This window comes from Odocoileus virginianus, chromosome 1 (assembly GCF_023699985.2).
Source record: "Odocoileus virginianus isolate 20LAN1187 ecotype Illinois chromosome 1, Ovbor_1.2, whole genome shotgun sequence".
NCBI lineage: Eukaryota > Metazoa > Chordata > Mammalia > Artiodactyla > Cervidae > Odocoileus > Odocoileus virginianus.
In genome coordinates, this window is record NC_069674.1 from 30,395,130 (window position 1) to 30,423,067 (window position 27,938).

At 39.3% G+C, this 27,938-nt stretch overlaps 1 protein-coding gene across 10 annotated transcripts in view; it reads left to right on the top strand.

Annotated features, from left to right (window-relative positions):
* Window positions 1–27,938, top strand: part of CADPS2 (calcium dependent secretion activator 2) — a 545,582-nt gene that overhangs the window by 123,811 nt on the left and 393,833 nt on the right. For all 10 annotated transcript variants that reach the window (XM_070466441.1, XM_070466414.1, XM_070466410.1 and 7 more), the window contains exon 2: window positions 18,644–18,757. In XM_070466441.1, coding sequence (XP_070322542.1) covers window positions 18,644–18,757 — 114 coding nt within the window. The remainder of the gene's footprint in view (window positions 1–18,643; window positions 18,758–27,938) is intronic.

Genomic DNA, 27,938 nt, shown 5'->3' on the forward strand with positions numbered 1-27,938 from the left:
GTTTAACTAATGAATACCAGGTTCAGCAAATCCCTAACCTAGCTGCACATCAGCCCCTTCAGAGCTTAAAAACTGAATAGCTCTCCAGGAGGTCCCTCTATTCTGAATTCAGAAATAGTCAGTGTAGGTTAGGTGTTCAGTATGTACATTTTTGAAAAAGCTTCTCAAAGTTTGTGATTAGCCAGATCTGGGAAGCCTGTTGGTTTTTTATTATAGAAAACTGACCAGACTTGCCTCTCTGTGGCATCTCATCTGTTTGCCTGGATTTCATCTTGCCCAGCAGGTTGAGCTCTGCTGTGGAAATTTCCTCTGAGCTTCCTTTTCAGGCAGCACTGAAAAGATTAAGAAGTTGGACGTGACTGGGACTGTGAGACATTATCAATAAAAAGAGGCAAAGATAACTAGACAGAAACAGACAACATCATGACCAACAGAAAGATGTTATCAAAGACTTAAGAATTAAGATCAAAAGCTATACTGCAAATGAAATATAGGATGATTAGTTACATTTTAATTTTAGGTAAATACTGGGTAATTTTTAGTTGCAAGTATGTTCCAAATATTTCATGATATAGTAAAAACTATCTGAAATTTTAATGTAAATGCTTAATCATTACCTATTTATCTGAAATTGAAATTTAATGGGACATCCTGTGTTTAGTTTGGAAGCCTAGGGCTTCCCAGGTGACTCAGTGGATGAAAGAATCCACCTGCAATGCATGAGACACAGGAGACAAAGGTTCAGTCCTGGGGTCGAGAGGATCCCCTGGGGAAGGAAATGGCTATCCTCTCTAGTATTCTTTTCTGAGCAATCTTATGGAGAGAGGAGCCTAGCAGGGTACAGTCCCGAGTGTTGCAAACAGTCTGACACAGGTGAAACGACTGAGCACGCACAAGTGCACACACACCGTGGAAGCCCACGGTTTGGAAGGAGGACACGGCACACTGCCCAGATGAAGTGGAACACAAAACAGCTAGCTGTTCAGCTTAACTCGCCCCGAGAGCAGGCTTTATTTTAGAATACCTGTTTTTGATCTAAAATGAAGACATTCAATTTTTATTGAGATATATTTGTAGTATATTCAAGTGTGTAATGTAGTGATTCTTAATTTTTAGACTATATACTGCAGATACTGGCTATAAGCCCCCGTGCTGGACAATATATCCTTTTAGCTTATTTTACAAATAGTTGTTTGTACTTCTTAATCTTGTTATCTGTCTTGCCCTTTTCCACTTCCCTGTCCCACTAGTAATCACTAGTTTTTTTATCCTCTACATCTGTACTCTGTTTCTTTTCTGTTGTATTCATTAGTTTTTTTAGATTCTACGTATAGGTGATAATATACAGTATTTGTCTTTCTCAGACTCTCTAGGTCTGTCCATGTTGTTGCAAGTGGCAGAATTTCATTTTTATGGCTGAGTAGTATTCCATTGTATATATACCACATCTCTTTTCTCTATCCATCTGTTAATGGGCACGTTGCTTCCATATCTTGGTTATTGTTTATAATACTACTGTGAATATTGGGGTGCATGTATCCTTTTGAATTCATGATTTCTCTTTTTTTCCTAGATGAGTACCCAGGAGTGGAATTGCTGGTTCGTATGGTAGATCTGTTTTTAGTTTTCTGAGGAATCTATGCTGTTTTTCATAGTGCTTGTGCCAGTTTACATTCTCACCAACAGTGTACAAAGATTTACTCTTCTCTGTATCCTCACTAACATTTATTAATGATGATCTTTTTGATGATAACCATTCTGACAGGTGTGAGGTGATATCTCATTGTGGTTTTACTTTGCATTTCTCCGATTAGTGATATTGAGCAAATTTGCATATGCCTGTTGGCCATTTCTGTGTCTTCTTTGGAAAAATGTCTTTTCAGATCTTTTCATTTTTAAAGAAAAAGAAACTATTAAAAATAGCAAGGAAAAATAACAAGTTGCAAACAAGGTAACTCCCATAAGGACATTAGCTGACTTTTCAGCAGAAATTCCGAGGGCCAGAAGGGAATGACACTGTATATTGAAAGTGATGAGAAGGAAAACCTACATTAAGATTACTCTACCCAGCAAGGCCCTCACTGAGATTTGATTGAGAGATCAAAAGCATATAGCCAAGCAAAAGCTGAAAGAATTCAGCACCACCCAGTCAGCTTTACAAGAAATGTTAGTATTTGTTGTGTTAATCACAGTATGTCTTGGTATAGCCTTCTTTGGCTAATCTCTTTGGGACTCAGTGCTTTCTGGACTTGGATGTCTATTTCCTTTACCAAGTTAAGGAGATTTCCAACTACTATGCCTTTAAATATGTTCTCTATCCCTTTCTTTTCCATTTAGAACCCCTGTAACATGAATATTGGTATATTTGATTTTGTCCCTACAGTCTCAAACAGCCCGCATTTGTTTTTATTTTCCTTTTTTTATTTTATTCTGTTCAGCTTCAGTGATTTTCTTCACTGTCTTCCAGCTCACTGATCTATTCCTTTGTCATTTAGTTTACTGCTGATTCCTTCTAGTGTATTTTCCATTTCATTGATTTGTGTTTTTTCATCTGTTTGGTTGTCCTTTATATTTTCTCTTTGTTAAAAAGAAATTTTTTTCCCCTAACTTTCACGCCCTGTTCATCCATTCTTCTTCTGCTGTGTTCTTCAATCGTCTTTACAACCGTTTCCTTGAACTCTTTCTTGGGTAGATTGCCTGTGTCTACCTCACTTAGTTCTTCTTTCTTCATGTGGGACCTGGACATCTGTATCCTCGTTTTGCCTAACTTGTTTTTTTTATTTCTGTGTATCTGGGAAGTTGGTCACATTTCCTGGTCTTGGAGAAGCCCTGTTTTATAGGAGACATCCTATGAGGCCCAGCAGCGCATTCCCCTCTAATTCCTAGAGCCATATGCTCAGGGTTGCCTTCTAAGTGGGCTGTGTGGGTCCTTCTGTTACGACAGGCTGACCACTGTAGGTTGTCTGGTAGGAAATAGCTAACTCCTAGTTTGATCAGCTGTTAGATCCTGCCTTGTTCTAAGGCTGCCATCTGATGGGTGGACTAGTTCATGAGATGGCTGGTTGGGGAACCCTGGGGGTTCCTGGGACTAGTGCTGGCTCACTGGTGGGCAGAATTGGGGTAGAGGAGATTCTGGGGTTGATGCCTACCCACTAGGGAACAGAGCCATGTGCTGACATCCTGACTGCAGGGCACAGATGTCCCAGAGTGGGTGTTGGGCCACTGGTGGGTGAGGCCTGTACATGCTTGTTCTATAAATAGTTATAATTTTGGTGTGCCTATGAAAGGAGGTGAGCTCAGGGTCTTTCCACTCTCTGCCATGGTTGAAACTCCCTCTGTGTGTGTGTTAATTACTTGAAAGCTAACTTTGTGATAGAATGGACACTCATTTTGTTGTTCCCTCTTAAGCAGAAATGGACTTCCTGGTAGCTCAGGCAGTAAAGCATCTGCCTACAATATGGGAGTCTCAGGTTCAATCCCTGGGTCAGGAAGATCCCCTGGAGAAGGAAATGGCAACCCACTCCAGTATTTTGTCTGGAAAATCCCATGGATGGAGGAGCCTGGTAGGCTACAGGCCATGAGGTTGCAGAGAGTGGACTGAGCGACTTCACTTTCTTAATCAGAAAATCACTATGTTCTCTTTTTTTGACCTCACTTGGTGAACAGATGTGCTAAGCATTTGCCTTTACCTAGGAGCAGTCTTTTGTATTTGGATTCAGAGTTGCTTTTAGAATCCAAAAATCTGAAGCAAATATTTATATCATGTTAGTCTAGGTGATTCAGTTAATGTTAATTTTAAAGAGGATTTTTATCTGTTTAATCTTCCCAGATCCTTGAGTTCGCCGATATGTATGATGGCTTAGAGGTAGCATGGCATTTTTTTTGCTGGCTAAATTTTGTTAAGTTAAAGAAGGAAATGTGAAATAATCTTCATTGTTAAGGGAGTAATGTAACCCTTGCATTTTTGTCCCTATGTGTGTAGTATAAATGTAATAATCAGTATGATTTAGTTTATTTGACATTTTTAAAGTTGTTGCAGCTAAGATTTCTGCTCTAGATAGAGACAGAATTTTGTTATTTCTTAGGAAAATTGTGTTAGGAATTAGGAGATGTTAGTCAATGGTTTTTGATTCAGGTCTCCTTATTGGAAAGGTCAGGACAGAATAGCAGAGCTAGTTGACTGAATGGTAGCTGTCCTCTATCTACTCTTCTTCCTTAACAGATTTTGGGTTTTATTCAGATACATGGTTCCTGTTTTTTAAACAGGATTGACTGATTTCTTCTTGTCTCTGAGTGACTTTTCATTGGTCAGCCATAATATTTCCTTTACTTTCCTTTAGTGAGTTCTTTAGGAATGGATGTGTGATCACCTGTGACCTGTGCAGAAAAATCTTTTCTCCTCCTTCTGTCTCTTTTTCAGAATGGAAATATTTTCTTCCATCCATCCTTATTGTTGTATGAGGATGCTTTGCATAGATTTGACATGGATTTCTTTGAAGACAATAAATCTGTGAACAAGCAAACACAAGGAGGATACAGACTTACTGATGTGGCTTGGGTCCCCCATGACTTTATTGAGTCACCAAGTTAACTGACTCTGGAACCCTCTCACCTTTGAACTTGTTGAGCTATGTGATAATAATCCTTCTTATTGTTTAGCAGGCTGTTTTGATTTGGGGCTTCTTCAGCTTTCAGTCAAACACACCCTCACCAAATTAATGGAGTGGACAATATTTTTCTTAGTAGATTCTACCATGCGTACGTGTGTCAGAAGGATGGGTTCACAAAGATGACAAGCTGAAAATCCCTTACCTTCCTTGCCAGTCTTTCTTTCTTCTTTACAGAGAGCCATTTCTCATCCATGACACCCCTCCTTTAGAAAGAAAGTTAAACTACAAACATTTCTGGGGAAAGCAAATTTATATCGTGTTTTCTTCTTTCAAAAGAAACTATCTCAGACTACTTACTGTCTACTGGAAAAGGCCATTCTGTGGCTTGGAGCTGGTCAGTGTGTCTGAGCTTTTAGGCCAGCCCATGTCTACTGCTGAGCCTGTCTGAATTCTTTATAATGAGCGTAAAATCACTGTTTCTTGGAAATATGTCTCCAGCATACAGAACTTTACCATGAAATACCAGATGGTTCTCGGGCACAGAGTTCTTCCTGCCTGAGAACAATATCCTCTGCAAAACAGAACCACTCACATTGCAGCTCAACAGAGAAACCCTTTGTCTTCCCTTCAGGCCTCACCGAGTCTGGCCACGAACTTACTGGACACAGAAACTTCCTTGGAATTCTTTTCTAAGACTGTTTGTTCCCTCTTCCTCACTCAGTTTTATTTCCGCCAGTGTCTTCTGTCAATGGTTGTGATGGGATACATTCCCAGAAAAGCAGTAGAGAATGGTGATATTCTCTTCCACTCTGGATTTTCTTCCCCTCTAGATGAATTCATAATCAGCAAACATTTTCCTCAGTGGGGAAAGGGGACATATAGAGGTAACTGCCAGTGCTGTTTAAGGAGTCTGCACCTTAGCAAGGAGAAAGCCATGTGAAGCAAATGATACATGTGTGTATGAGGTACAGAACGGATAGCGAGGATGGGCTGACTTAATATGGGGGGAGCAGAAAGAAAATGATTTCTGGGAGGTTTCATCTGAGTTATATTCGTAAAGGATGAAAGGATATTCCAGACAGAGGGAAGTGTTTTCAAAGGCTCAGTAATGTGGAGGAGAACGATGAGATGGTTTGGAGGTAAAGGGGAAGATGGGAAGCTTTTCCGTGCCTCTTCAGTCTGATCGAATCACATATTTGGCTTTCCTAGCCTCTGGTAGCCCTGTCTTGACCTAAGTATGAAGAATGGGATTTGGGGAGTTCAGAAGAAACCCCAAGGGTTGCCAGTGGCTAAGAGCATGCCAGTGGATGTACCTATCTCTGCCCCCAAATTGTATGAATTGGACCACTCAATTCATTTCTCTGAGTCTGTTTCCTCCAATTTAAACAAGGAACCAGAGGAGGAAAAACAGCATTTAAGAGGTAAAATGTTACACTTAAAATTTTCCATATCCTTTGAAATCTTGAAAATTATGATTTTTTATGTATCAATTTTAAATTTCCCTGTGATAAATGAACATTTTAAATATAGGCAGTAAGGAATGAAGCTTTGACATTACAAGGTCCTGAGTGTCTTTGTGTAACAATGTCTCCATCATTCAAGCTCCTGAGATTCAGTCCAATAGCAACAATGGAAACAGTCCACATGCCTGGTTACAATTCTCTCCAATCACCCTTTAGGTCACTTTCAAATTTGAGCCTTCTCAGCCAGTTTTTCTGATCTACAGGGAGTGTCTGTTGCAATACACTAGTGAGGAATTGCCATACATTATGAAGACTATTTTTTGGTTTTATGGAAGATGGTGGCAGAATCAATGGCATCAGTTTTCCGATGTAGTCATCACTTGAGAGGACACATGATTCTCAGGAATATCTGATAATTCCAAGGTGCACAAAGTCTGCACCAGTGTTATTTTCCTGAGCCTAGCCAAAATCTTGTCCTAACACAGCATTTCTTGATCCAGAACCTTCTTACTTGTGGTTTACAGTTGAGATTTATAAATTAAGGAACTCCATAGGAAGAATGTTCCTGATGATGTCAGATATCCTCAGATTATCTGCATGTTATGTTTTTCTTTCACCATATTTACCTCAAATCCTACCTTCTCCCTTCTTTCCGAGGGTAGTCAAATACTCTTTGTTTCACTGTTTAAAACTCTCTGCGAACTAGTATCTTAAGTCACATGCTCTTCATGATCACTAGAAGCTATGCGTAACAGTCACTGGGAATATGAAACTGGATACAACATCCCAACGCTCCCAAATGTCAGCAGGTAACGATGAAGACCAGCACAGATTGGCTGTATCTTTTAAGTTCCTTTGGTTGTTAGACGTTGCTTTTGAAATACATTTAAAATTTTTAAGGCAGTAAATAGTAGCCGTCCCTTTTTTCCTGGTATGTTTATATAGTAATGTTAAATTTTTGCTATGATTTTCCAGACAACTTTCTATTCCATAATTCACATTTGCATTTTTACATTGTCATGTAGCAACATATGTTTTAGTACTGAACTTACTCATGTGCAAAAGTTTCAAAAAGAATGCTAAAATAATCACCATTATACTTAACACTACTGAGTAAGCATTATTTAACTCTATCATCGTGTCAGAATAAACCCATTCCCTAGGAATACTAACCATTAATATTTCAAATAGAAAAAACAGAAGCGTATGGACACACCTCAGCATACACATTTAGTTGTTATATGTTCAAAAATGACAATTAAAAGAATCAGCTTAAAACATTCTTCATATTGATGAAATTTTGTGCACATCCTGTGGGTTTATTGATCAATTAACACTCATGGCCTTTGGGGGGATCTGTATATACTAGTCACAGAAATTTCTATGCAGTAAACATTGTTTAGATATAAATTGTAAATTTATCCAACTAATTTGTTGAAATAATTCCAATGAAACTGTGAAGACTAAGGACACCCAACATTTATAGTTTCGAGTCCAAAGTAAAAAAAGATTTTCCTCTATTATGTAGACAGGATTTCATCAGTCTTATCTACAAGTGTTTATGTGGATATATTTCCTAAAACTGTATAAATGTTACATTTTTATTCTTTGGCAATATGATGTTACAAAGAACTTGCCTTTTCTTCTGTTACTGTTCAGTTCTGTCATCTTCATATATGCTTAGTCCTTATCAGCCTCTTGCGTTATTTCATTTTGCTCTGGTTTTTTTTTTTCTTTCATTTCCCTTGCTATACCAATGTCTTAGTGTAGTATAAATGAAATACCATGTTTTATTGCTGTCAATTTACTGTGGTGTTTGTATTTTGGTTGTGTATTAAAATATAATCATGCTATGTTTTTTAAAAAAATAATAAGGAACCCACCTTGATAGAAAGTTTAAAGTAATCCTTGTAATGAGGTTAGAATCCTTCTAATGTGTTTGCCATGTATATGTAGTCAGCTAGTATAAGGTACTGGGTATTAAATTACACAATAGTTTTGGTCAGGGGGAAATTAAATTGTCTCAAAAGGGCAGTTCCTTCATGATGTGTCTTGACATATTTCACTAGTGTTATTTGTAGGAAACCATTGGCTAGAGTTTGAAAGATGGCTCATGGCAGACTCTTCAAACTTTGTAGGACTATAAGGTAGCAAAACTTGTCCTGAAATATTTCCTATTCCTACCATTTTCCCATAGTAAACCTCCAAAATTACATGTTTGAGGAAGCCTTGTTGATTTTTGTCAGACCTTAATGGGGGAGGGAGAGACTTTTAATTAGAGTAAGAACATCTCAGAATGGCTCCTAAGATTTGTTTCTCTTTGAACTTTCTACCCCGTCCCCTACCTCCAGCCCCCAGTTATCTCTAAATCACTTGATTGCACCAGATTACTAATACACCAGTGATTGGTGTATTAGAGTTTTCTAGAGAAACAGGCCCAATAGGAGATTATATGCGTAAATATAAAACAGGCATTGCTTCCAGCAGTATGAAGGCAAGAATGTCCCACAATCTGGCCTCTGCAAGCTGGAAATGTGAGGAAAGCATGTGGTATCTTTAATCTTGAGTCCAGAGACCCCAAGAACCAGGAGCTCCAATGTTCATGGGCCAGAAAAGATGGACCTATCAGCTCAAGGAAAGAGATTTGCCTTTCCTCGGCCTATTTCATTGTATTCAGCCTTCAGTGAATTACATGATTCCTGCCCACATTAGTGAGGGTGGATCTCATTATCTGGTCTACTGAATCAAATGCTAATCTCTTCTAGAAACACTGAGTGATATGTACTCAGAAATAACTAGCAGCCATCTGGGCATCCCCTAGTCCAGTCAAGCTGACACATAAAATTAATCATTGCCATTGGTCTTGCTTTTGATGCTGCTGCTGCTAAGTCGCTTCAGTCATGTGTTATAAATGGGGACCATTAGAAGCGACCTGTGGAAGACTGTCCAGATTGTGGAGTATCCTGAATACAGACAGCAGTCTTAAGCTAGAGCTTGTGCTCTTAATTACTCACTCTGGCCCATTCTATATTGTTGTTCAGTTGCTAAGTTGTGTCCAACTCTTTGTGTGACCCCATGGACTTTAGCGCACCAGGCTTCCATGTCCTTCATCATCTCTTGGAATTCACTCAAACTCATATCCATTAAATTGATGATGCCATTCATCCATTTCATCCTCTGTCACCCCCTTTCTCCTCCTGCCCTCAGCAGGAGGGTCTTTCCCAGCATCAGGGGCTCTTCACATCAGGTGGCCAGTGTATTGGAGCTTCAGCATCAGTCCTTCCAATGAATATTCAGGGTTGACTTCCTTTAGGATTGACTGGTTTGATCACACTGCTGTCCAAGGGACTCTCAAGAGTCTTCCACAACACCACAGTTGGAAAGCACAAATTCTTTGGCACTCAGCCTTCTTTATGGTCCAACTCTCACATTTGTACATGACTACAGGAAAAACCATAGCTTTGACTATAGGTCAGCTTTGCTGACCTTTATCAGCAAAGTCATGTCTCTTCTTTTTTATATGGTGTCTAGATTTGTTATAGCTCCAAGTCATATATAACCTTGTTAATTGATGAAATGAGTGATCATAACTATGATAGGCTATTTTCTCATCCATTATGGTGGTTTGAGTCACTATTTTAGTAAGCAGTTAGTGCTGTTCTCATCCTCAAATTGCTTTTAGTGTAGAGGGGACTTTTAATAAGTGAATACATACAGGAATGACATACTTCTTATTGGGAAAAGAAGTGTGGCTATGAGGGAAACAAGATAATACGGAGGTTGGAAAGAATGTGCCCTTTAGATCAGGATAATGGTGAGATTTTGCTCCATCTCTTCTTACATGTGCAATTAGGCAAGATGCTTAGCTTCCTCATTTGTGAAATGAGGATGAACTTCCTAGAAGATTTAGGGGAATTTAATGAGACATGTGAAATGTGCTCAGTACAATGCAGCAAGGAAATTCATTAAATCATGGGTTTAACTTTCCTAGTTTCCATGTTCACTAGAAGCTCCCCTCCCCCAAGACCATCCCCTATAATGACTTCTAATCTTTCCAGTGCTTGAATTTGACTAGGAGGTCAGTGAGAGTGTGGGTAGAAGTCATATTTAGCAGCTTGGTAAGCCTCACTGGGGCCCATTGTCCACAATGCAATAGGATTTTTCTGCTCTGTACTCATCACTTAGTATACGTGTTATTATAAAATATGTTAAAGCAGTATTTGCAAACCTGGGGCTTTTAAAAGTTACCCCTTTCAATAACTGTGGGACCAGTAAAACTCAGCCTGTCCAAATAACTTTATTTTTAGGCTGCCTCAGCACTTGGAGTTTGCTATTCACTGTTCATCAGGGCAAATTTTCTGAATGAGGAGGTTTTCATATAATATAGCATATGGAAAGAATATTTTGGTTTAGGGTGACTCAAGATAAGCTTTACTAGCCAGGGATGGTTATGCTAGGGCATTGTCTCCTTGATGGGGTATCTCATTGAGATTTCTAGCAGTTAGGATTTGGTTCAGCCACATGACCAATGAACCTGCCCCCACTCCCCCACAAGAGTGATCTGTGTGTGTGTGTGTGTGTGTGCTAAGTTACTTCAGTCATGTCTGACTCTCTGCAGTCCTGTGGACTGTGGCCTGCTAGACTTTTCTGTCCATGGGGTTCACCAGGCAAGAATACTGGAGTGGGTTGCATTCACTCTTCCAAGGGATCTTCCTGACCCAGGGCTTGAACTTACATCTCTTACATCTCCTGCATTGGCAGGTAGGCACCCCTGGTGCCACCTGGGAATCCCAATCTATTCATAGACATGTTTATTTCTTTCTCATATAAAAGGAAGTTGGGAGGTGGCAGTCCTGGGTTATAGTGACTGCTCCACATTGGGGAGGGTCTTAGGCTCTTTTTATCTTGTTGCTTCACCATCATCTTGGGCTAAGTGACAGTTCTAGTTAGCAGGTCAAATTTCAGCCAGTGGAAACAGGGGAAGGAGGCAAGGAAGGGCTTGCATCAGCTATTCTTTATGGTTTCCTGGAAGTCACACACACTTTTGCCTACATCTCATGGGCTTTCATTTAGTCACTTGACTATGTCCATTGTCAGGTGAGGATGGTACTTGTAGTCTTAGTTGGGCATATTCACATGTCTGAAATACCTGCAGTGATAGAACAGAGTGAGAAGTTATTTGGTTCAGTTCAGTCGCTCAGTCATGTCTGACTCTTTGAGGTCCCATGGACTGCAGCAAGCCAGGCCTCCCTGTCCATCACCAACTCCCAGATTTACCCAAACTCATGTCCATTGAGTCAGTGATGCCATCCAACCATCTCATCCTCTGTCGTACCCTTCTCCTCCTGCCTTCAATCTTTCCCAGCATCAGGGTCTTTTCAAATGAGTCAGCTCGTCGCATCAGGTGGCCAAAGTATTGGAGTTTCAGCTTCAACATCAGTCCTTCCAATGACTATTCAGGACTGATTTCCTTTAGGGTGGACTGGTTGGATCTCCTTGCAGTCCAAGGGACTCTTAATAGTCTTCTCCAACACCACAGTTCAAAAGCATCAATTCTTCAGCCCTCACTTTCTTTATAGTCCAACTCTCACATCCGTACATGACTACTGGAAAAACCATAGCCTTGACTAGATAGACCTTTGTTGACAAAGTAATGTCTCTGCTTTTTAACATGCTGTCTAGGTTGGTCGTAACTTTTCCTTCCAAGGAGTAAACGTCTTTTAATTTCATGGCTGCAGTCACCATCTGCAGTGATTTTGGATAGGAAATTGTTAATAACAGTGACTCCCACAGGATTGTATAATGTATGAGATGGGCTGGAACTCCTTTTTACTCTGTTCTGACAGGCAGTTTGGGAACGTCTGTTTCAGAAATGTAGAAGGCTCTGATAATTTTTCCAGTGGTTTTATGCAAGTCTTTTTGGCAGAGTGTCCATAGCAAAGGAAAAAGCAAAACCTGTCCCATAATCTTCCCCTGCTAATATCTTTTCCTTTGTCTCATTAACGGGTGTTAAAGCTATGCCTTTGTGCACTTCTGAGACAATCTTTGCCTGGAATAAACCCTTTTACTTCCTTCAAGAGTGTCTGTTTTGCTACTTTATTTAAGGTTTGTGTGCACACCAACCACCACCACTCCCCGGCCCCCCACCCCTGCCACTCTGCTGTGGAGTCCGCCGGTGGCCTCCTCCACTCCCCAGGAGGTCATGCAGTCCTGCCATGAGTGTTAACTCACGATGGGGTCTGCAGGTCAAGACAGGCTCACACGGTGGCGGCTGTCCAGTTCCGGAGCAGCATGATGGCTGGGCTCCAGCTGTAGTCAGGATTCGGGCTAATGCTTCAGTTGGTCATGACTTAGAATGAAAAGACTAGAGTATAATTTGAACAGGGAGAAAAATAAAACCCCCCCAAAAAAAAAACAAACCAAAAGAACCCAGCACTCTAAGGAACATAAACCATCTCTGAACTCTACAAGTATTTTTTCTGAGGCCACTATTATTATGAATAAATTATCACTGCCAGCCCAGATTTATAAAACTTAGCTTTTACTGTCAGTATTTGAAGTGTTCTTTATATAAAGACTGATTTCTAGCAAGGATATTTATGTTCTAATTTAGTTTCATATAAAAAGCTCTTCTAAATTCCCATTAAATAATTTCAGGTGGTCAATTTTTTTTTTTACTTTAGAAAAATATTCATTTTTTAGTAAATAGTCTAGTGTAAAGACAGTATGTGGATGAAGCTAAAATATAGTCTGACAAATAAAACTGGCTGCCCTCCAAAATGTTAATCAATTATGTCAAATAGGAGGTATGTATATGACAGGTTTCCCCCTTAATTCTGAACTGATTTTTATAATGATCTGAAGACTGCAGATAGCACCTTATTATGTTAGTGTCATAACAACTGGGAGGATTCTTTGGTCGTGGGGTGAAGGAATCAATTCTGAAGAAAAAAATCAACTGGAACAATGGATCAAGTAAGTGGAGTTAAGATGAAACATGGCTTAATGAAGCACACATAAGAATATTTTAGAATTTTTGTTGATTATAAGCACGATATGAGTCAGTTGATGTGACTGCCAGGAAGAGTTCATTTGTTTTAGTTTGAGCTAATAGAGTGCTTGTAATGCGGTAAGTGTTCCGCCCCCTTGTCTCTGTGTTGGCCACACGACCCTAGGATAATCGTGATCAGTCTGTTGAGTATATTTGAGGAGGGGCATTGCTGTTCTAATGAGTGTCATGATGTTGTAGTGTTCAGAGTGATTTCTTATATTTAGTATTATGTAAGTAAGTTTTACTTAACTAGGTAATGCTTCATTTACAGACAAACTGAAGAGTACTCTTAGGATGTTGGGGGAACTGAGAAAGTTTATTCTAGAGTTTCATTCTAGAATAGAAGTTCACTCTAAAGTTTATTCTAGTACCTGTCTCCAAGTTCCTAAATGGCTGTGTTGAAGAAGAAAAGTACCATTTAGTTTGTTTGGTCTTAGATAGTATAGAACTAGGATTTATGGAAGGCATAGGGAAGCAGGTTTTTTTCCTTCATCTGTTCAGTTCAGTCACTCAGTCATATCCATCTCTTTGCAACCCGGTAGACTGCAACAAGCCAGGCCCCCGTGTCCATCACCAACTCCCAGAGCTTGCTCAAACGCATGTCCATTCAGTCAGTGATGCCATCCAAGCATCTCATCCTCTGTCATCCCCTTCTCCTCCTGCCTTCAATCTTTCCCAGCATCAGGGTCTGTTCAAATGAGTCAGCTCGTCGCATCAGGTGGCCAAAGTATTGGAGTTTCACCTTCAGCATCAGTCCTTCCAATGAACACCCAGGACTGATCTCCTTTAGGATGGACTGATTGGACCTCCTTGCAGTCCAAGGGACTCTCAACAGTCTTCTCCAACACCACACTTTTTCCTTCATAGCTGTCTAAAATTAAAATAAGCTTCATTGTGAGGTGTAAAGGTAGCGTGTGTATGTGTGTATCTTAGCTTTAATAGGCTCAAATGGAAACTGAGCGACTACTTGATATGGTGATGCATTAAGTAGAATGTTGAGTACCATGATTGTTACAGGTTTTTTCTGTTTCTTTGAAGTCCTCAACCTTGAAATTAAAAAAAAAAAAAGTGTGGGGAATATACAGTCAAGTTCAAATCTTATACCTGAAAGGAGAAATGAAAAAAGTCATTTGGTTTGTTCAACCTTTCTGCAGGATGATCTGATTTAAACTATGTGCAGGGGGTTATAATTGTTCTGAGTTTAAAAATTTGTAAAGTGGCTATTAAAACTTAATTTAAAAGGAAAATTAGTTAAAATTGGAGTATATAAAAAGTATCCTGTGATTTAAAACTTAAAATGAATAAAGTGATACAAGTTGAAAATTTTTTTCATCCTTATTCTCCATATGTCCAGTGTCCAAGGACATCCTTCTTCCATAGTTTCTGGGTATGGAAGCAAATATATGTTCTGATATTTCAGAATAAAAATGGGAGTGGTGGCTTATTTTACATACTTTTCTATATTGTTTCCTTTCCCAAGATATTTTGAAGATCTTTTCATATCAGTACGTAGGAGAACTTGGTCATATTTTTTTTATAAAGCTAATAGAATTACCACTGTTTGAATGTAGTGTTATTTACATGGTAGAAAGTGAAGAGGAACTAAAGAACTTCTTGATGAGCATGAAGGAGGAAAGTGAAAAAGCTGGCATGAAACTCAAATTCAGAAAACTAAGATCATGGCATCCAGTCCCATCCCTTCATGGCAAATAAAGGGGAAAAAAGTGGAAAGAGGGATAGATTTTTTTTTTTTTTTTTGGACTACAAAATCACTGTGGATGGTGACTACAGCCATGAAATTAAAACACTTGCTCCTTAGAAGGGATGCTGTGGCAAGCTGAGACAGAGCATTAAAAAATAGAGACATCAGTTTGCTGACAAAGGTCTGTATAGTCAGAGTTATGGTTTTTCCAGTAGTCATGTACACATGTGAGAGTTGGACCATAAAGAAGGCTGAGCACTGAAGAATTGATGCTTTCGAACTGTGGTGCTTGAGAGTCCTTGGACAGCAAGGAGATGAAACCAGTCAATCCTGAAGGAAATCAATCCTGATTATTCATCTCAAGGACTGATGCTGAAGCTCCAATAATTTGGTTACCTGATGTGAAGACCCGACTCATTGGAAAAGACCTTGATGTTCAGAGATAGTGAGGCAAAGGATAATATGGTTAAATAGCATCACCGACTCAATGGACATAAATTTGAGCTAACTATAGGAGATAGTGAAGGACAGAGGAGCCTGGCATGCTGCAGTTTATGGGGCTGCAAAGAGTCAAACATGACTTAGTGACTGAAAAACAGTAATTTATGAAAAGTTGGGTTGGTGGCTTTTTTTTTTTTAAGATACTATGGGTCTTGAGGGGGTAGGAAGTGCTACTGTGCAGAGCTGAAATTGGTTAAAATTAACTACAGTTTTAACTCAAGCCTTCCTTGTCATGTTGAAAGCCTTAAAGGGTTCCAGAGTTACAAAATATTGACATCAGACACATACTGCCAATGCAGTTGTTGTTTAGGTGGGAGACAGATTTCTGGTGCTTCCTCTTCCATCATCTTCCCAAATCCTTCTGCTCTCATGTAGATTTCAGTTGGAAAAAGAAAAGTGTAAATTGTTAGGCTTTCATGACTTGATTCATTTCTCTGAGTGTATCCATTTAGTCTATCTTTCTGTTGGCTTATAGGTTAGACTCTTGTCAATTTCCAATATATGTGTGTTTGAAAATTAGTTCTTTAGGATATGAGTTGCAAGTATTTTTTTCCTGGCCTTTTTTTCCCTCAGTGATTTTGTGAATGCTAAATTTATTTATGTAAAAAATATATAATTGATGTATAATATTTTATAAGTTTAAGTATATAATGTAATTGTTTGACACATATCTATGTGGAAAAATGATTGCCACAATACTAAATTTATTTTTAATGTTTATGGAGTTAAATTTAGGACCTGTAGATTTTGATTCATGGTTTAAAAAAAAAACTTTCGCATATTGGTGTTTAAAGGAATTCTCCCATTTCTTTATACCTTTATGGTATAAGAAATTACAGGTAATTCATTTGGGCTATAACCTTGTGTTATGGTTCAATTTAATTTTTTCTGCATGGCTACCTATTTATTCTAACACCATTGATTGAAGAAACCATCTTTTACTACTGATTGAGGTGCCATAAAGGTATTTTATAGTATACTTCTAGTTGTATTTGAATCTATTTCTTGGGCCTATTACATTGGCCTCTATCTATTGATGTATAATACAGTTTATTTTGATAATGCAAATAGCTTTTTGGAAACTGCTTTCTGCTTTCCCACTGCTAGATTTTAAATTGCCTTTTTTCTTCCCTGTCTCTTTTATATGGAATTGTAGACCTTTTCTTTGTACTAATAAATTATCCTCTTATTGACTGTTTGTATATTGTTAGAATATAGCTATCATTTTATGTCTTAAATGTAACTGCAGTAATATTTATCAATAAAAAAGTTGAAGCCTACTGCTCTGGCATGTTTTGTGAAGGACATTAGCATTGTTAAGAGTTTCTAAGAAGATAGTTTGTGCAGATCTCCTTCTCTCCATTCGTATTCAGGAATGTTCCATGTTGGAATCACCAGAACATAACTCATCACAACAATAGCTAAACCTAAACACTGGCAAACTAGAAACTGCAGAGATTTAAAGGAGTTCCTGAAGAACAAATGCCTCTGATAGAAGAAAACTGAATGAAGATACCCCGATTTCTAGGTTTTGAATAATACTTATTTCTCAAATGAGGGAGTTGAGACAAATGATAATTGAAGTCCTCTCCAGGTCATTGTCATCCCCCCCCACCCCCCAGTCCCTTTCCGCTATTTTCTGAATACCTGGACCCTTGGTTTGCAAATTGAAACCCTCCTTGGCGGTTCCCAGTGCTTGGCAACTAGAGTGCTGTCAGCGGTCTCACTGTCAGCAATTGCTATTCTCCTTCCATCTGGTCCCTTTGGTGAACTGTGTTTAGAGAGGGAAAGGCAAGGGCTTAATTTGCCTTGCTAGTACACACACACACACACAAGGTACCTGCTTTCATCCTCTGTACATTATATAGAAATGGAGAATGTAAGGTGATGTTGATCTTCCTGCTTTCCAGCTTGGTTCAGCTTTCCCTAAAATGAAGAAGGATAACCTTCTTCTCTTCTCTCTTCTCTCTGCTCTTCTCTCTCCACTGCTCAGGGCAAGAGGTTTTTTACATTGGAGCACAGTAGGACACTTCTTTATCAGTCTGTTACTCTCAGCAGTGGTTTTTTTCACAGGCTGTCTTGTTTCTTAGACTCCTAAATAAAACCCATGTTTTGAAAGAGCATGTCTCTCCAATTTGAATGGCATTTTAACAAGCCTTTTGAACAGTTTTTAACTTACTTCATATCAGCCTTCTTTTCGAAGCCAAATCATCCCAGTTTGTTTAGTCTTTCTAATCCTTTAATCATTTTGTCTTCGGCATGTTTCCAAATGCCTCACAACTCTCTGTAGAATCCAGAACAGGGCTGAATTCTTTTAAGAGTCTGATGAGGATGACTGAAATGGAGAGATCACTCCCTCCCTGGTGCCTGTTTATCTCAGGATTTGTTGTTTTCTCTGCAAGACTATGTTCTGTCTCCAGTTAAATATATATATATATATTTGTGTGTGTGTGTGTGTGTGTGTGTGTGTGTGTGTGAGCTGTGTTTAAAGCGGCCACATGGGCTCCTGCTTAGAAGGGTCCATGCCAGGTTGAATGCTCTTTTGCTGCTGCCTTGAAATTAATTTTTTCAATAAGGGGCTCCTCGCTTTCATTTTGCGGTGAGCTGTAGAAATGAAATAGCTGCTTCTGCTTGTAGTTGATGACTAGAAGACGTGGTTAGTATGTCATGGTCTATGTCTAACCTGCCTTCCATAACCGTGGTAGATAGCCCCAGATGAGCAAATGTGTTTGTGAACTTACACTCCTCTCCCTGAGTCACTACCTTCCCCTAGCCCTCCTGGAGATGCACTGACTGCCCCCATTGCCTCTCTGTTCCCCACCTCCTCATCCCTTTGTCCCAGCTCAGGCACTATGATTTTTTTTTTCATGATAATCCAAGCTTTTGGCATCCAACAGATGTCCTTTACAGAGAATTCTTTCTCTGAGTCTCTCTGTCTTTCCTGTCGTCTGTGTTCAGAGTTGTTGGTTGTCCACTCACCTCCAAGAATTCTTATCCCTTCTTGCCCTCTGTTCAGGACAGCTGGCAGTTAATTTCTTATTTGAATTTTAAATTTTTCCCCCTATCTCTGCAAAGAAATTGAAGTATAGTAATCACAAGAACGCTGTTTGGGGCAGAAATTTGTATTCCGTTTTCAGTATCAGGTATTCTGAAGTTCGTGGGGCAGTAATTTACAAGCTTTAAAAAATTGACCCATAAGTGAATTCTGGGTATCAAGTCTTGGACACACGTGGCAAATATAACTCTTAAAAACCATTATGTGTCATGGATTAGCTAGTTTTTTTAATCTGATTCCCCCCTTCTTTTTTTCTTACAGCTTAACAAGCAACAGTTGCAGTTACTGAAAGAACGGTTCCAGGCCTTCCTCAATGGGGAAACCCAGATTGTAGCTGATGAAGCATTTTGCAATGCAGTTCGGAGTTACTATGAGGTGAGTTTGAAGAGCTTTGTTTCTGGCATTATGATGCCTTTTAAAAGATGTTTTTAGTGGCTTCTCATTTTGAGAAGCTCACATGTGTAACAGGAAGGCTGTGAGTTTGCAGCCGTCCTTGAAAGCATTGTCGATTCTCTTTTGCAGTTTAAAAACTAATTCCACAGCCTGGTTTTGAGAGATAAACAGAATTGGAAATTATTCAGATCTTTTGTGGAGAACTAAGCTGTTTAGAAAAATCTTCTGGCACTGATTGATAGAGCTGAGCTTAGCTATCTGTGGGTTCGCATGTTTAATTTATCCTTTTTAATCAGGATCTCAATAGTAAATTCCTATCTTAAATAGCAGTTATTAAGCCCTTAAATATTACTTGCTAATAGTACATGAGCCATTCTGTTCACTAAACTTTTTATAATAACTAAAGCAAGTAATTAATTTTATGAGGATGAATGGAACCCTTTTCTTGACAGAGAAATAATACTACAATCCCAATTTTCTCTTTCTTCTGATTTTAGTTTGTGACTCATCAGGAATTCTCTGTGGGCTTCCTGTGGGCATCAGTTTTCACACAGGGTCATTAACTGCTTCAGTGAATGGTCAGTAGTTGTTAAGAGAGTTTCCTTTTGTCCCCTAAGGATTTCAGAGTCATTTTGGGCATGGACTCCTTCCACTGTGCACCTATCTACACCTCTCAACTGAAGAACAACATGCAAAGGTGTATTAGGCTAGTACAGATGAAAATTGTAGAGGTGCAATGTGTCTGAACTTTTCTGAGGTAGGGAAATATCTTTGCAAGAATAACAGTAATTGGATGTACAGATAATTTTTGTGGTTAGTAATTAATCGATGGAGTGTGTGCATCAGAAGTTGCTTAATGCAACTCTAGGGAGGTTTATGTTACCCAAGCCCAAACCTGTCACATAAGATAAAAGTATAGAAGTCTTGCTTACCAGATAACTGTGTGGCATGAATCTAGAGACAATAGTGGATGCTGTCTATCTGGACCTTGACTCAGAATATCTTAACAAGTATAGGGCATTGCATTCCATCTTGTAAAACTCAGGGTTTGAGTCTTTGAGTCAAAGTCCTGCAAGATGAAATCATGACTGTGAATCTTAATAGAGGAAATTTAAGCATCGGTGGCTCAGAGGATAAAGCATCTGCCTACAATGCAGGAGACTGGGTTCGATCCCTGGGTCAGGAAGATCCCCTGGGGAAGGAAATGGCAACCCACTCCAGTACTCTTGCCTGGAAAATCCCATGAACTGAGAAGCCTGGTAGGCTACAGTCCATGGGATTGCCAAGAGTCAGACACAACTGAGCAACTTCACTTTCATTAGAGTTGCATCATGTAATAAAACATAAGAAAAGCCAAAGTCTGTTCAGGATGAAAGACATGTGTTAAGGAAGGCAATTTCTGGAAAAAGATGTAATTAAGAAAACTCATTTTTGGTTCAGGTAGATGTATTGTGGTACTGTATGTGTTAACATTTGGAAAACAAGCTGGGGGAGGGGGCCATGGGGGCTCTTTGTATTACATGTGCAACTTTTGTGTAAACCTAAAATTGCTCCAAAATAAATATATTCCAAAGTAAGTATTTTTAGTAAGGGTATTACAAAGAAGTAAACATAGTGTGTTGTCAGTTTAGTAAAAGGCCCACTTAAGCTGTGTTAATGAGAATATTGTTTCTGTAATGAAGGAGTATCACCATTGGTTTCTTTTTTTAATATTTATTTTTGGTTGTGGTGGGTCTTCAATGCTGTGGGGGCTTTCTGCAGTTGCAGTGCGAGGTCTCATTGCAGTGGTGTCTATTATTGCAGAGAATGGCTTCTAAGGTGTTTGGGCTTCAGTAGTTGGGGCACAAGGGTTCTAGAGCACAGGCTCAATCATTGTGGTGCACAGGTTTAGTAGCCCCATGGCACGTGGGATCATCCCAAACCAGAGATTGACCCCATGTCTCTTGCATTGCAAGGCAGATTCTTAACCACTGTACCACCAGGGAAGCCCACCATTGGTTTCTAAATGAGAATGGTGTTCTCTTCTGGGTACTAAATATAAATAAAAAGATGTGCATTTAGGGTTTATCAAGTTTGTCAATTTAGGGTTATCAAGTTTGAAACATAATATAGGTCACCTGAAGGGCCTGGAGACAGATTAGGCTTGTGTTGTGTGTGGCCCCAAATGTAAAACTAGGCCTAACATGGAAACTGAAGTGGGCCAGATTTTAGCCTAACATCATTGGAGTTTGGTTGCACAGCCCATATACAGAGTGGACTGGAGAGTGCAGATTCTGGCTCACATCACAGTTTCTTGGGAGGCATTTTGCATAGATGGGTCCCAGGGCCCTCTCCTGGGCGCACTGAATCAGAATTTCAGGATCTATACCTTTTAAAAGCTTTCCAGATGATTTGCTTTCAACTGGTAGATTGCCGACCAACGGAATTGGAATGGATTGCTTGGCTGCGATTGTTGCAGAAAGAGGTGCAAATGCTGAAGAGGTGTTTTCAGAATGGCTGCTGGGAAACAGCCGGACTACCGGAAAGTCACCAAATGTGGCTCCATGTCAGACTCATACGTTTGCTGAATATGTAACACCACACGAGTCATCAACCTTCTGTGAGCGTCAGTGCTTCTCGTGGCTCACACGGCAGTGATGTTTAAGTAGTGAACTAAGTAATCAAGGGTTTCTGTTTCTTTGGGCAGTATTTCCAGCATCTGTTGGCTTGTGAAACTATGTCCAGCTTGGCTTTGTGGAGTTCTCATAGGAATTAAGACTTGTATTATTAATGTCTATGGAGTCTATATTCCTGATTTACATTTGGAGGGTTACCATTTCCCAGGTGGTACATATTCCGTACTCAAACTCTTGAATGGATTAAGTACATTTTGTTGGGAAAGTGAAAGTCACTCAGTCATGTCCGACTCTTTGCGACCCCATAGACTGTAGCTCACCAGGATCTTTTATCCATGGAATTTTCCAGGCCAGAATACTGGAGTGGATAGCCGTTCCCCTCTCCAGGGGTCTTCCCAACCCAGGGATCGAACCTAGGTCTCCCACATTGTATGTGGGTTGTTTACCATCTGAACCTGCAGGAAAGTCCAAGAATAATGGAATGGGTAGCCTACCTTATCTCCAGTGGATCTTCCTGACCCAGGAATAGAACTGGGGTCCCCTGCATTGCAGGTGGATTCTTTACCAGCTGAGCTACCAGGGAAACCCTTTGTTGGGAAAACAAGGTTTAAAAAAAAAAACCTGTTTTTCAATTTTTCTCACATAAGACTTTCTCCTCTTTTTCAAGGATTATATTTTCATACTACTTTGCTATGACTAAGAATGCCGGTAGTCTCAAGTGAAGTCAGAAAAAGACAAAAACCATGTGCTACCACTTATATGTGGAATCCAAAACACAACACAAATGAACATATCTAGGAAACAAAAACAGATTCAGACATAAAGTACGAGGGGGGAGATCAGGTGGGGAGGATGAGGAATGAAAGTGTGAGATTAGCAGATATAAACTAGTATATAAAAACAACAGGATTGTACTGTATAGCACAGGAAACTGTATTCATTTATCCTGTGGTAAACTGCAATGGGAAAGAATATATATACATGTAACTGAGTCACTTTACTGTAAAGGAGAAATGATATACAACATTGTAAATCAACTATATATATATTTATCAGTGAAGTTAAAAAAAATGCTGGTACCCTCTACTATAATTACCTCTATGTAGTATTTCTTATAGCTTACCAAAATATTTTTTTTTCTTATAGTAACTTTATGTTAATCAGTGGCATTATTACCCACAAATTGCATAAATAGAAACTGAAGCTCACAGAGGTTCAGTGCCTTTTCCAGTGTTATACATTTGGTAAGCTTTTGAGTTCAGTGTGGATCCAGATTTTTTGACTTTCATGGTGCCATTTTGAATACACTTGTGCCAGGTACTGTGCAGAACACTTCAAAAATGTTTTTATTCTTCAGCGTAAACCTTTTAAGCAGAATCATTCCAATCTTGGGCTTCCGTGATAGCTCAGTTGGTAAAGAATTCACCTGCAGTGCAGGAGACCCTGGTTCTATTCCTGGGTCAGGAAGATCTGCTGAAGGGATAGGCTACCCACTCCAGTATTCTTGGGCTTCCCTTGTGGCTCAGCTGGTAAAGAATATACGTACAATGCGGGAGACCTCAGTTTGATCCCTGGGTTGGGAAGATCCCCTGGAGAAAGGAAAGGCTACCCACTCCAGTATTCTGGCCTGGAAGATTCCAAGGACTAGTCCATGGGGTTGCAGAGTTGGACACGACTGAGCAACGTTGACTTCATTTCACTTCATTCCCATCTTAGAAACAAGGACAAGTGACCAGTGCCCAAAGCTGCTACCTAATTAGTAGCAGAGCTAAAACATCACTCTTTCCATTAAAGCTTATTAAAAACAGATCTTGAGTTCTGCTCAATACCTATTGAACATCATAAGGAAGGACATCAGAATTTTGAACTTGCACCTGGATGATTTTGATTTACTCTATATTTTGAGAAACATTTTGACCTAGATCTTAATGATTTCTGGAATATATGTTCCATGAAGGAAATATTTCTGCCCTGGTTATCATCTTATTCCACAAATATAGCACGTATTTTATGGCACACAAATGCTTTTAACAGATTGACTTGTTGACTGAGTGGATGAGTATCATAGCACTTACTGCTCTGTGTAAAAATTATGTATTTTGTTTTTTCTTTATAATATTTTAAAGTATCACTTCAATACTACCATGGAATTTCTTCCTATTGAGATTTCAGTTTCATGGTTTTGTGCTTTCTCAGAGATGGCCAATGCTTCAGAAGCATGGTTAGGTTTTATGTTATTTCTAACCTAGTATTCTTTGATTTTATTGTCTTTCTTGGCTTCTATATTTCAAAATCTGTCTTCTCAGAGATGTTACATGTTTGCTATATGTAACAATAGTCTATCAGTGGTGCTTTTCTAATATATTAGATTTTTGTTAGTTGTGATGGCCATTTTTAACCATGAAGATATATATGTGTGGGAATGTACCCATATGTGTGGAAAGCCTAGTAAATGTGAATTACCAATTAAATTGAAAATATTTCTTAATACTGAGGGCTTACAAGTTCCCCGAAGTCTGTCTGTTATTAACTTTTTTAGCTTCATAAATGTTATTGCTTCAGTGATTTTATGTTTAGCCTTTTCCATCTTAGTTGAATGTCTGTATTTTATATAGACAATAAAGAATTATTTGTCTTTTCTTGAATTGGTTGTACCTTTGAATATTTGGTTTAATTTACCACTCTTTTAATATGTGAGATCTTGCTGGGCAACTCAAGATATTTCTTTTTCTCCACATTATTTGACCAAAGTAATTTCAACTAGATCATGACAGGATTCAATCTTTCTAGGTTTTCTATATGTGGTGCCTTCTTGGGTATGTGTTCCTGTGTTTTTGTATATCTGTGTCAGTATTAAATATTTATCATGAATATTATTAAATACAACATTTATTGTGAAGATAATTTTTATACGACAGTGCTGTTTCTCTCTCACCCATTTTTACCAGACGTCTTAACTTCGATTTGAATCAGTTCTGTTCAGTTCATTCACTCAGTTGTATCCACCTCTCTGTGACCCCATGAACTGCAGCACACCAGGCTTCCCTGCCCATCACCGACTCTCAGAGTTTACTCAAACTCATGTCCATTGAGTCGGTGATGCCACCCAGCCATCTCATCCTCTGTTGTTCCCTTCTCCTCCTGACTTCTATCTTTCCCAGCATCAGGGTCTTTTCAAATGAGTCAGTTTTTCACATCAGGAAGCCAGAGTATTGGCATTTCATCTTCATCATCAGTCCTTCCCATGAATATTCAGGACTGATTTCCTTTAGGATGGACTTGTTGGATCTCCTTGCAGTCCAAGGGACTATCTAGAGTCTTCTCCAACACCACAGTTCAAAAGCATCAATTCTTCAGTGCTCAGCTTTCTTTATAGTCCAACTCTCACATCCATACATAACTATTGGAAAAAAACATAGCTGTGACTAGATGGCCCTTGTTGGCAAAGTAATGCCTCTGTTTTTTAATATGCTGTCTAGGTTGGTCATAACTTTTCTTCCAAGGAGTAAGCGTCTTTTAATTTCATGGCTGCAGTCACCATCTGCAGTGATTTTGGAGCCCCCCAAAATAAAGTCTGTCCCTGTTTCCACTGTTTCCCCATCCACTTGCCATGAAGTGACGGGACCAGATGACATGATCTTAGTTTTCTGAATGCTAAGCTTTAAGCCAACTTTTTTACTCTCCTTTTTCACTTTCAACAAGAGGCTCTTTAGTTCTTCTTGACTTTCTGCCATAAGGGTGGTGTCATCTGCATATCTGAGGTTATTGATATTTCTCCTGGCAATCTTGGGGCTTCCCTGGTGGCTTAGTTGGTAAAGAATCTGCTTGCAATGCAGGAGACCCGGGTTCATTTCCTGGGTTGGGAAGATCCCCTGGAGAAGAGAATGGCAACCCACTCCAGTATTCTTGCCTGGAGAATTCCATGGGCAGAGGTGCGTGGTGGGCTACTGTCCATGGGGTCACAAGAGTCAGACATGACTTAGTGACTAAACCACCACCACCACCACCACCGGCAATCTTGATTTCAGTTTGTGTTTCACTCAGTCCTGCATTTCTCATGATGTACTCTGCGTACAAGTTAAATAAGCAGAGTGACAATATACAGCCTTGATGTATTCCATTCCAGATTTGGAACCAGTCTGTTGTTCCATGTCCACTTCTAACTGTTGCTCCTTGACCTGCATACAGATTTCTCAGGAGGCAGGTCAGGTGTCTGGTATTCCTATCTCTTTAAAAATTTTCCATAGTTGTTGTGATCCACACAGTCAAAGGCTTTGGCATAGTCAGTAAAGCAGGAGTAGATGTTTTCCTCGAACTCTCTTGCTTTTTCGATGATCCAGCCGATGTTGGCAATATGATCTCTGGTTCCTCTGCCTTTTCTAAAACTAGCTTGAACATCTGGAAGTTCATGGTTCACGTACTGTTGAAACCTGGCTTGGAGAATTTTCAACATCACTTTGCTAGTATGTGAGATGAGTGCAACTGTGCGGTAGTTTGAGCATTCTTTGGCATTGCCTTTCTTTGGGACTGGAATGAAAACTGACCTTTCCCAGTCCTCTGGCCACTGCTGAGTTTTCCAAATTTGCTGGCTTATTGAATGCAGCACTTTCACAGCATCATCTTTTAGAATTTGAAATAGCTCAACTGGGATTCCATCACCTCCACTAGCTTTGTTCATAGTGATGCTTCCTAAGGCCCACTTGATTTTGCATTCCAGGATGTCTGGCTCTAGGTGAGTGATCACACCATCATGATTATCTGGGTCTTGAAGATCTTTTTTTGTATAGTTCTTCTGTGTTTTCTTGCCACCTCTTCTTAATGTCTTCTAATTTCTGCTAGGTCCATCCCATTTCTGTCCTTCATTGTGCCCATCTTTGCATGAAATGTTCTGGTTTGAATAGTGGCCTATAATATAAGAATAATCAATTTGATTTTGAAATTACTTCAGTCTTTTTCTTCAAAGTCAGTAGCATTGTTAGGGGGAAAATGTGGACCCACGTGTCTAAACCACCTAACTGGGCACACTTGATGATAGAGAGGAGCCACAATAGGAGAAGAAAAAAGAAATGGCAGGTAACATACTCAGTTGCTTAATAAAAGTTAGCAGTAACAATCTTGATAATTTTATAGCTGCTAATTACTACTAGATTCTGTAGTGCCTTCATCTTCTTTTCTTTATAGAAGTTTTCTATTTTTTCTTCAAGCTCCCCTGACCCCCAAAGTAACTCACTGTATGGAGGAAGACATAAAGTGGACAGTAGTTCTACAAGTATTTTTTTTTCCTAGCCATATCTTTTTCCCCTGTTCTGTTTTTCCATTTAGGAGACTTCAGCTGATTCTGTGGATGGATAAACATAGGTTTATTGTTGTATGTTACTTTCCAAGTTGTTTTTCCCATCAGATATTGGCTTCTGTTGACAGAATTCAGGTGGACTTCATCCAAATGTAACCAGTGACAGTATGATTTATAACAGATAGATGGAAAAGAAAATGGCCTTTCCTTTTTGGATTTCCGAAAGACAGTATATAATTGCTTACTAGCTGCTTTCAGTGTAACAAATATTCAAGTTCTATTACTGTGCCAAAAATGAATGTTGTAGTCTTTTCCCCCACCTTTTTGGTGGGTTAGCTTTGTTTACAACTTTTCAGAAGTCAGTGAGTGAAAGTCGCTCAGTCATGTCTGACTCTTTGCAACCCCATGGACTATAGTCCATGGAATTTTCCAGGCCAGAATACTGGAGTGGATAGCCTTTCCCTTCTGCAGGGGATCTTCCTAACCCAGGGATTGAACCCAGGCCTCCCACACTGCAGGCAGATTCTTTACCAGCAGAGCCACAAGGGAAGCCCAAGAATACTGGAGTGGGTAGCCTATCCCTTCTCTAGCGGATCTTGCCGACCCAGGAATCGAACCGGGGTCTCCTGCATTGCAGGTGGATTCTTTACCAGCTGAGCTATCAGGGAAGCCCTTCGGCAACTTTTTGGAAAGGAAGAATATTTTTCTAATTACTTACATTAATTTATGTTCTCTTCTGGTTCCTGAGAATGGATGAGAGTTAGAAGTTTTTAATCTTTAAAAATGACCAACGTAGTAGTAAAATAAGTCTTGCCCCCATCATCACCATTACAACCACTTGCTTTTCAGATTTTCTACTTCTATAATGATACAAATGGGAATTCCATCTGTAAGGGAAGAAACCAGTCTAAGTGTGAATTTACAAAGCTCATATTAAAGGAAAAATTACTCATTTTCATCCCCAAATATTAAGCTCTATTTTTTGCACTTTTATTCTATACTTTCATTTTAAAACACTTTATTCTGGGATTCAGATGTTTTCTACATTATTAATATTTTAAGAACACTTTAATTGTATAGTATTGTATAGTATGATTGTTAAGAGAATTTTTAAAACATTAAAGAGGAAAAGTTTCTGCAATTCTAGAACTGCTCTAAAAATAATCACTATTAAGAAGGAAAGTCTAGTTGCTCAGTTTTGTCCAACTCTCTGCAACTGTATGGAATGTAGCCCACCAGGCTCCTCTATCCATGG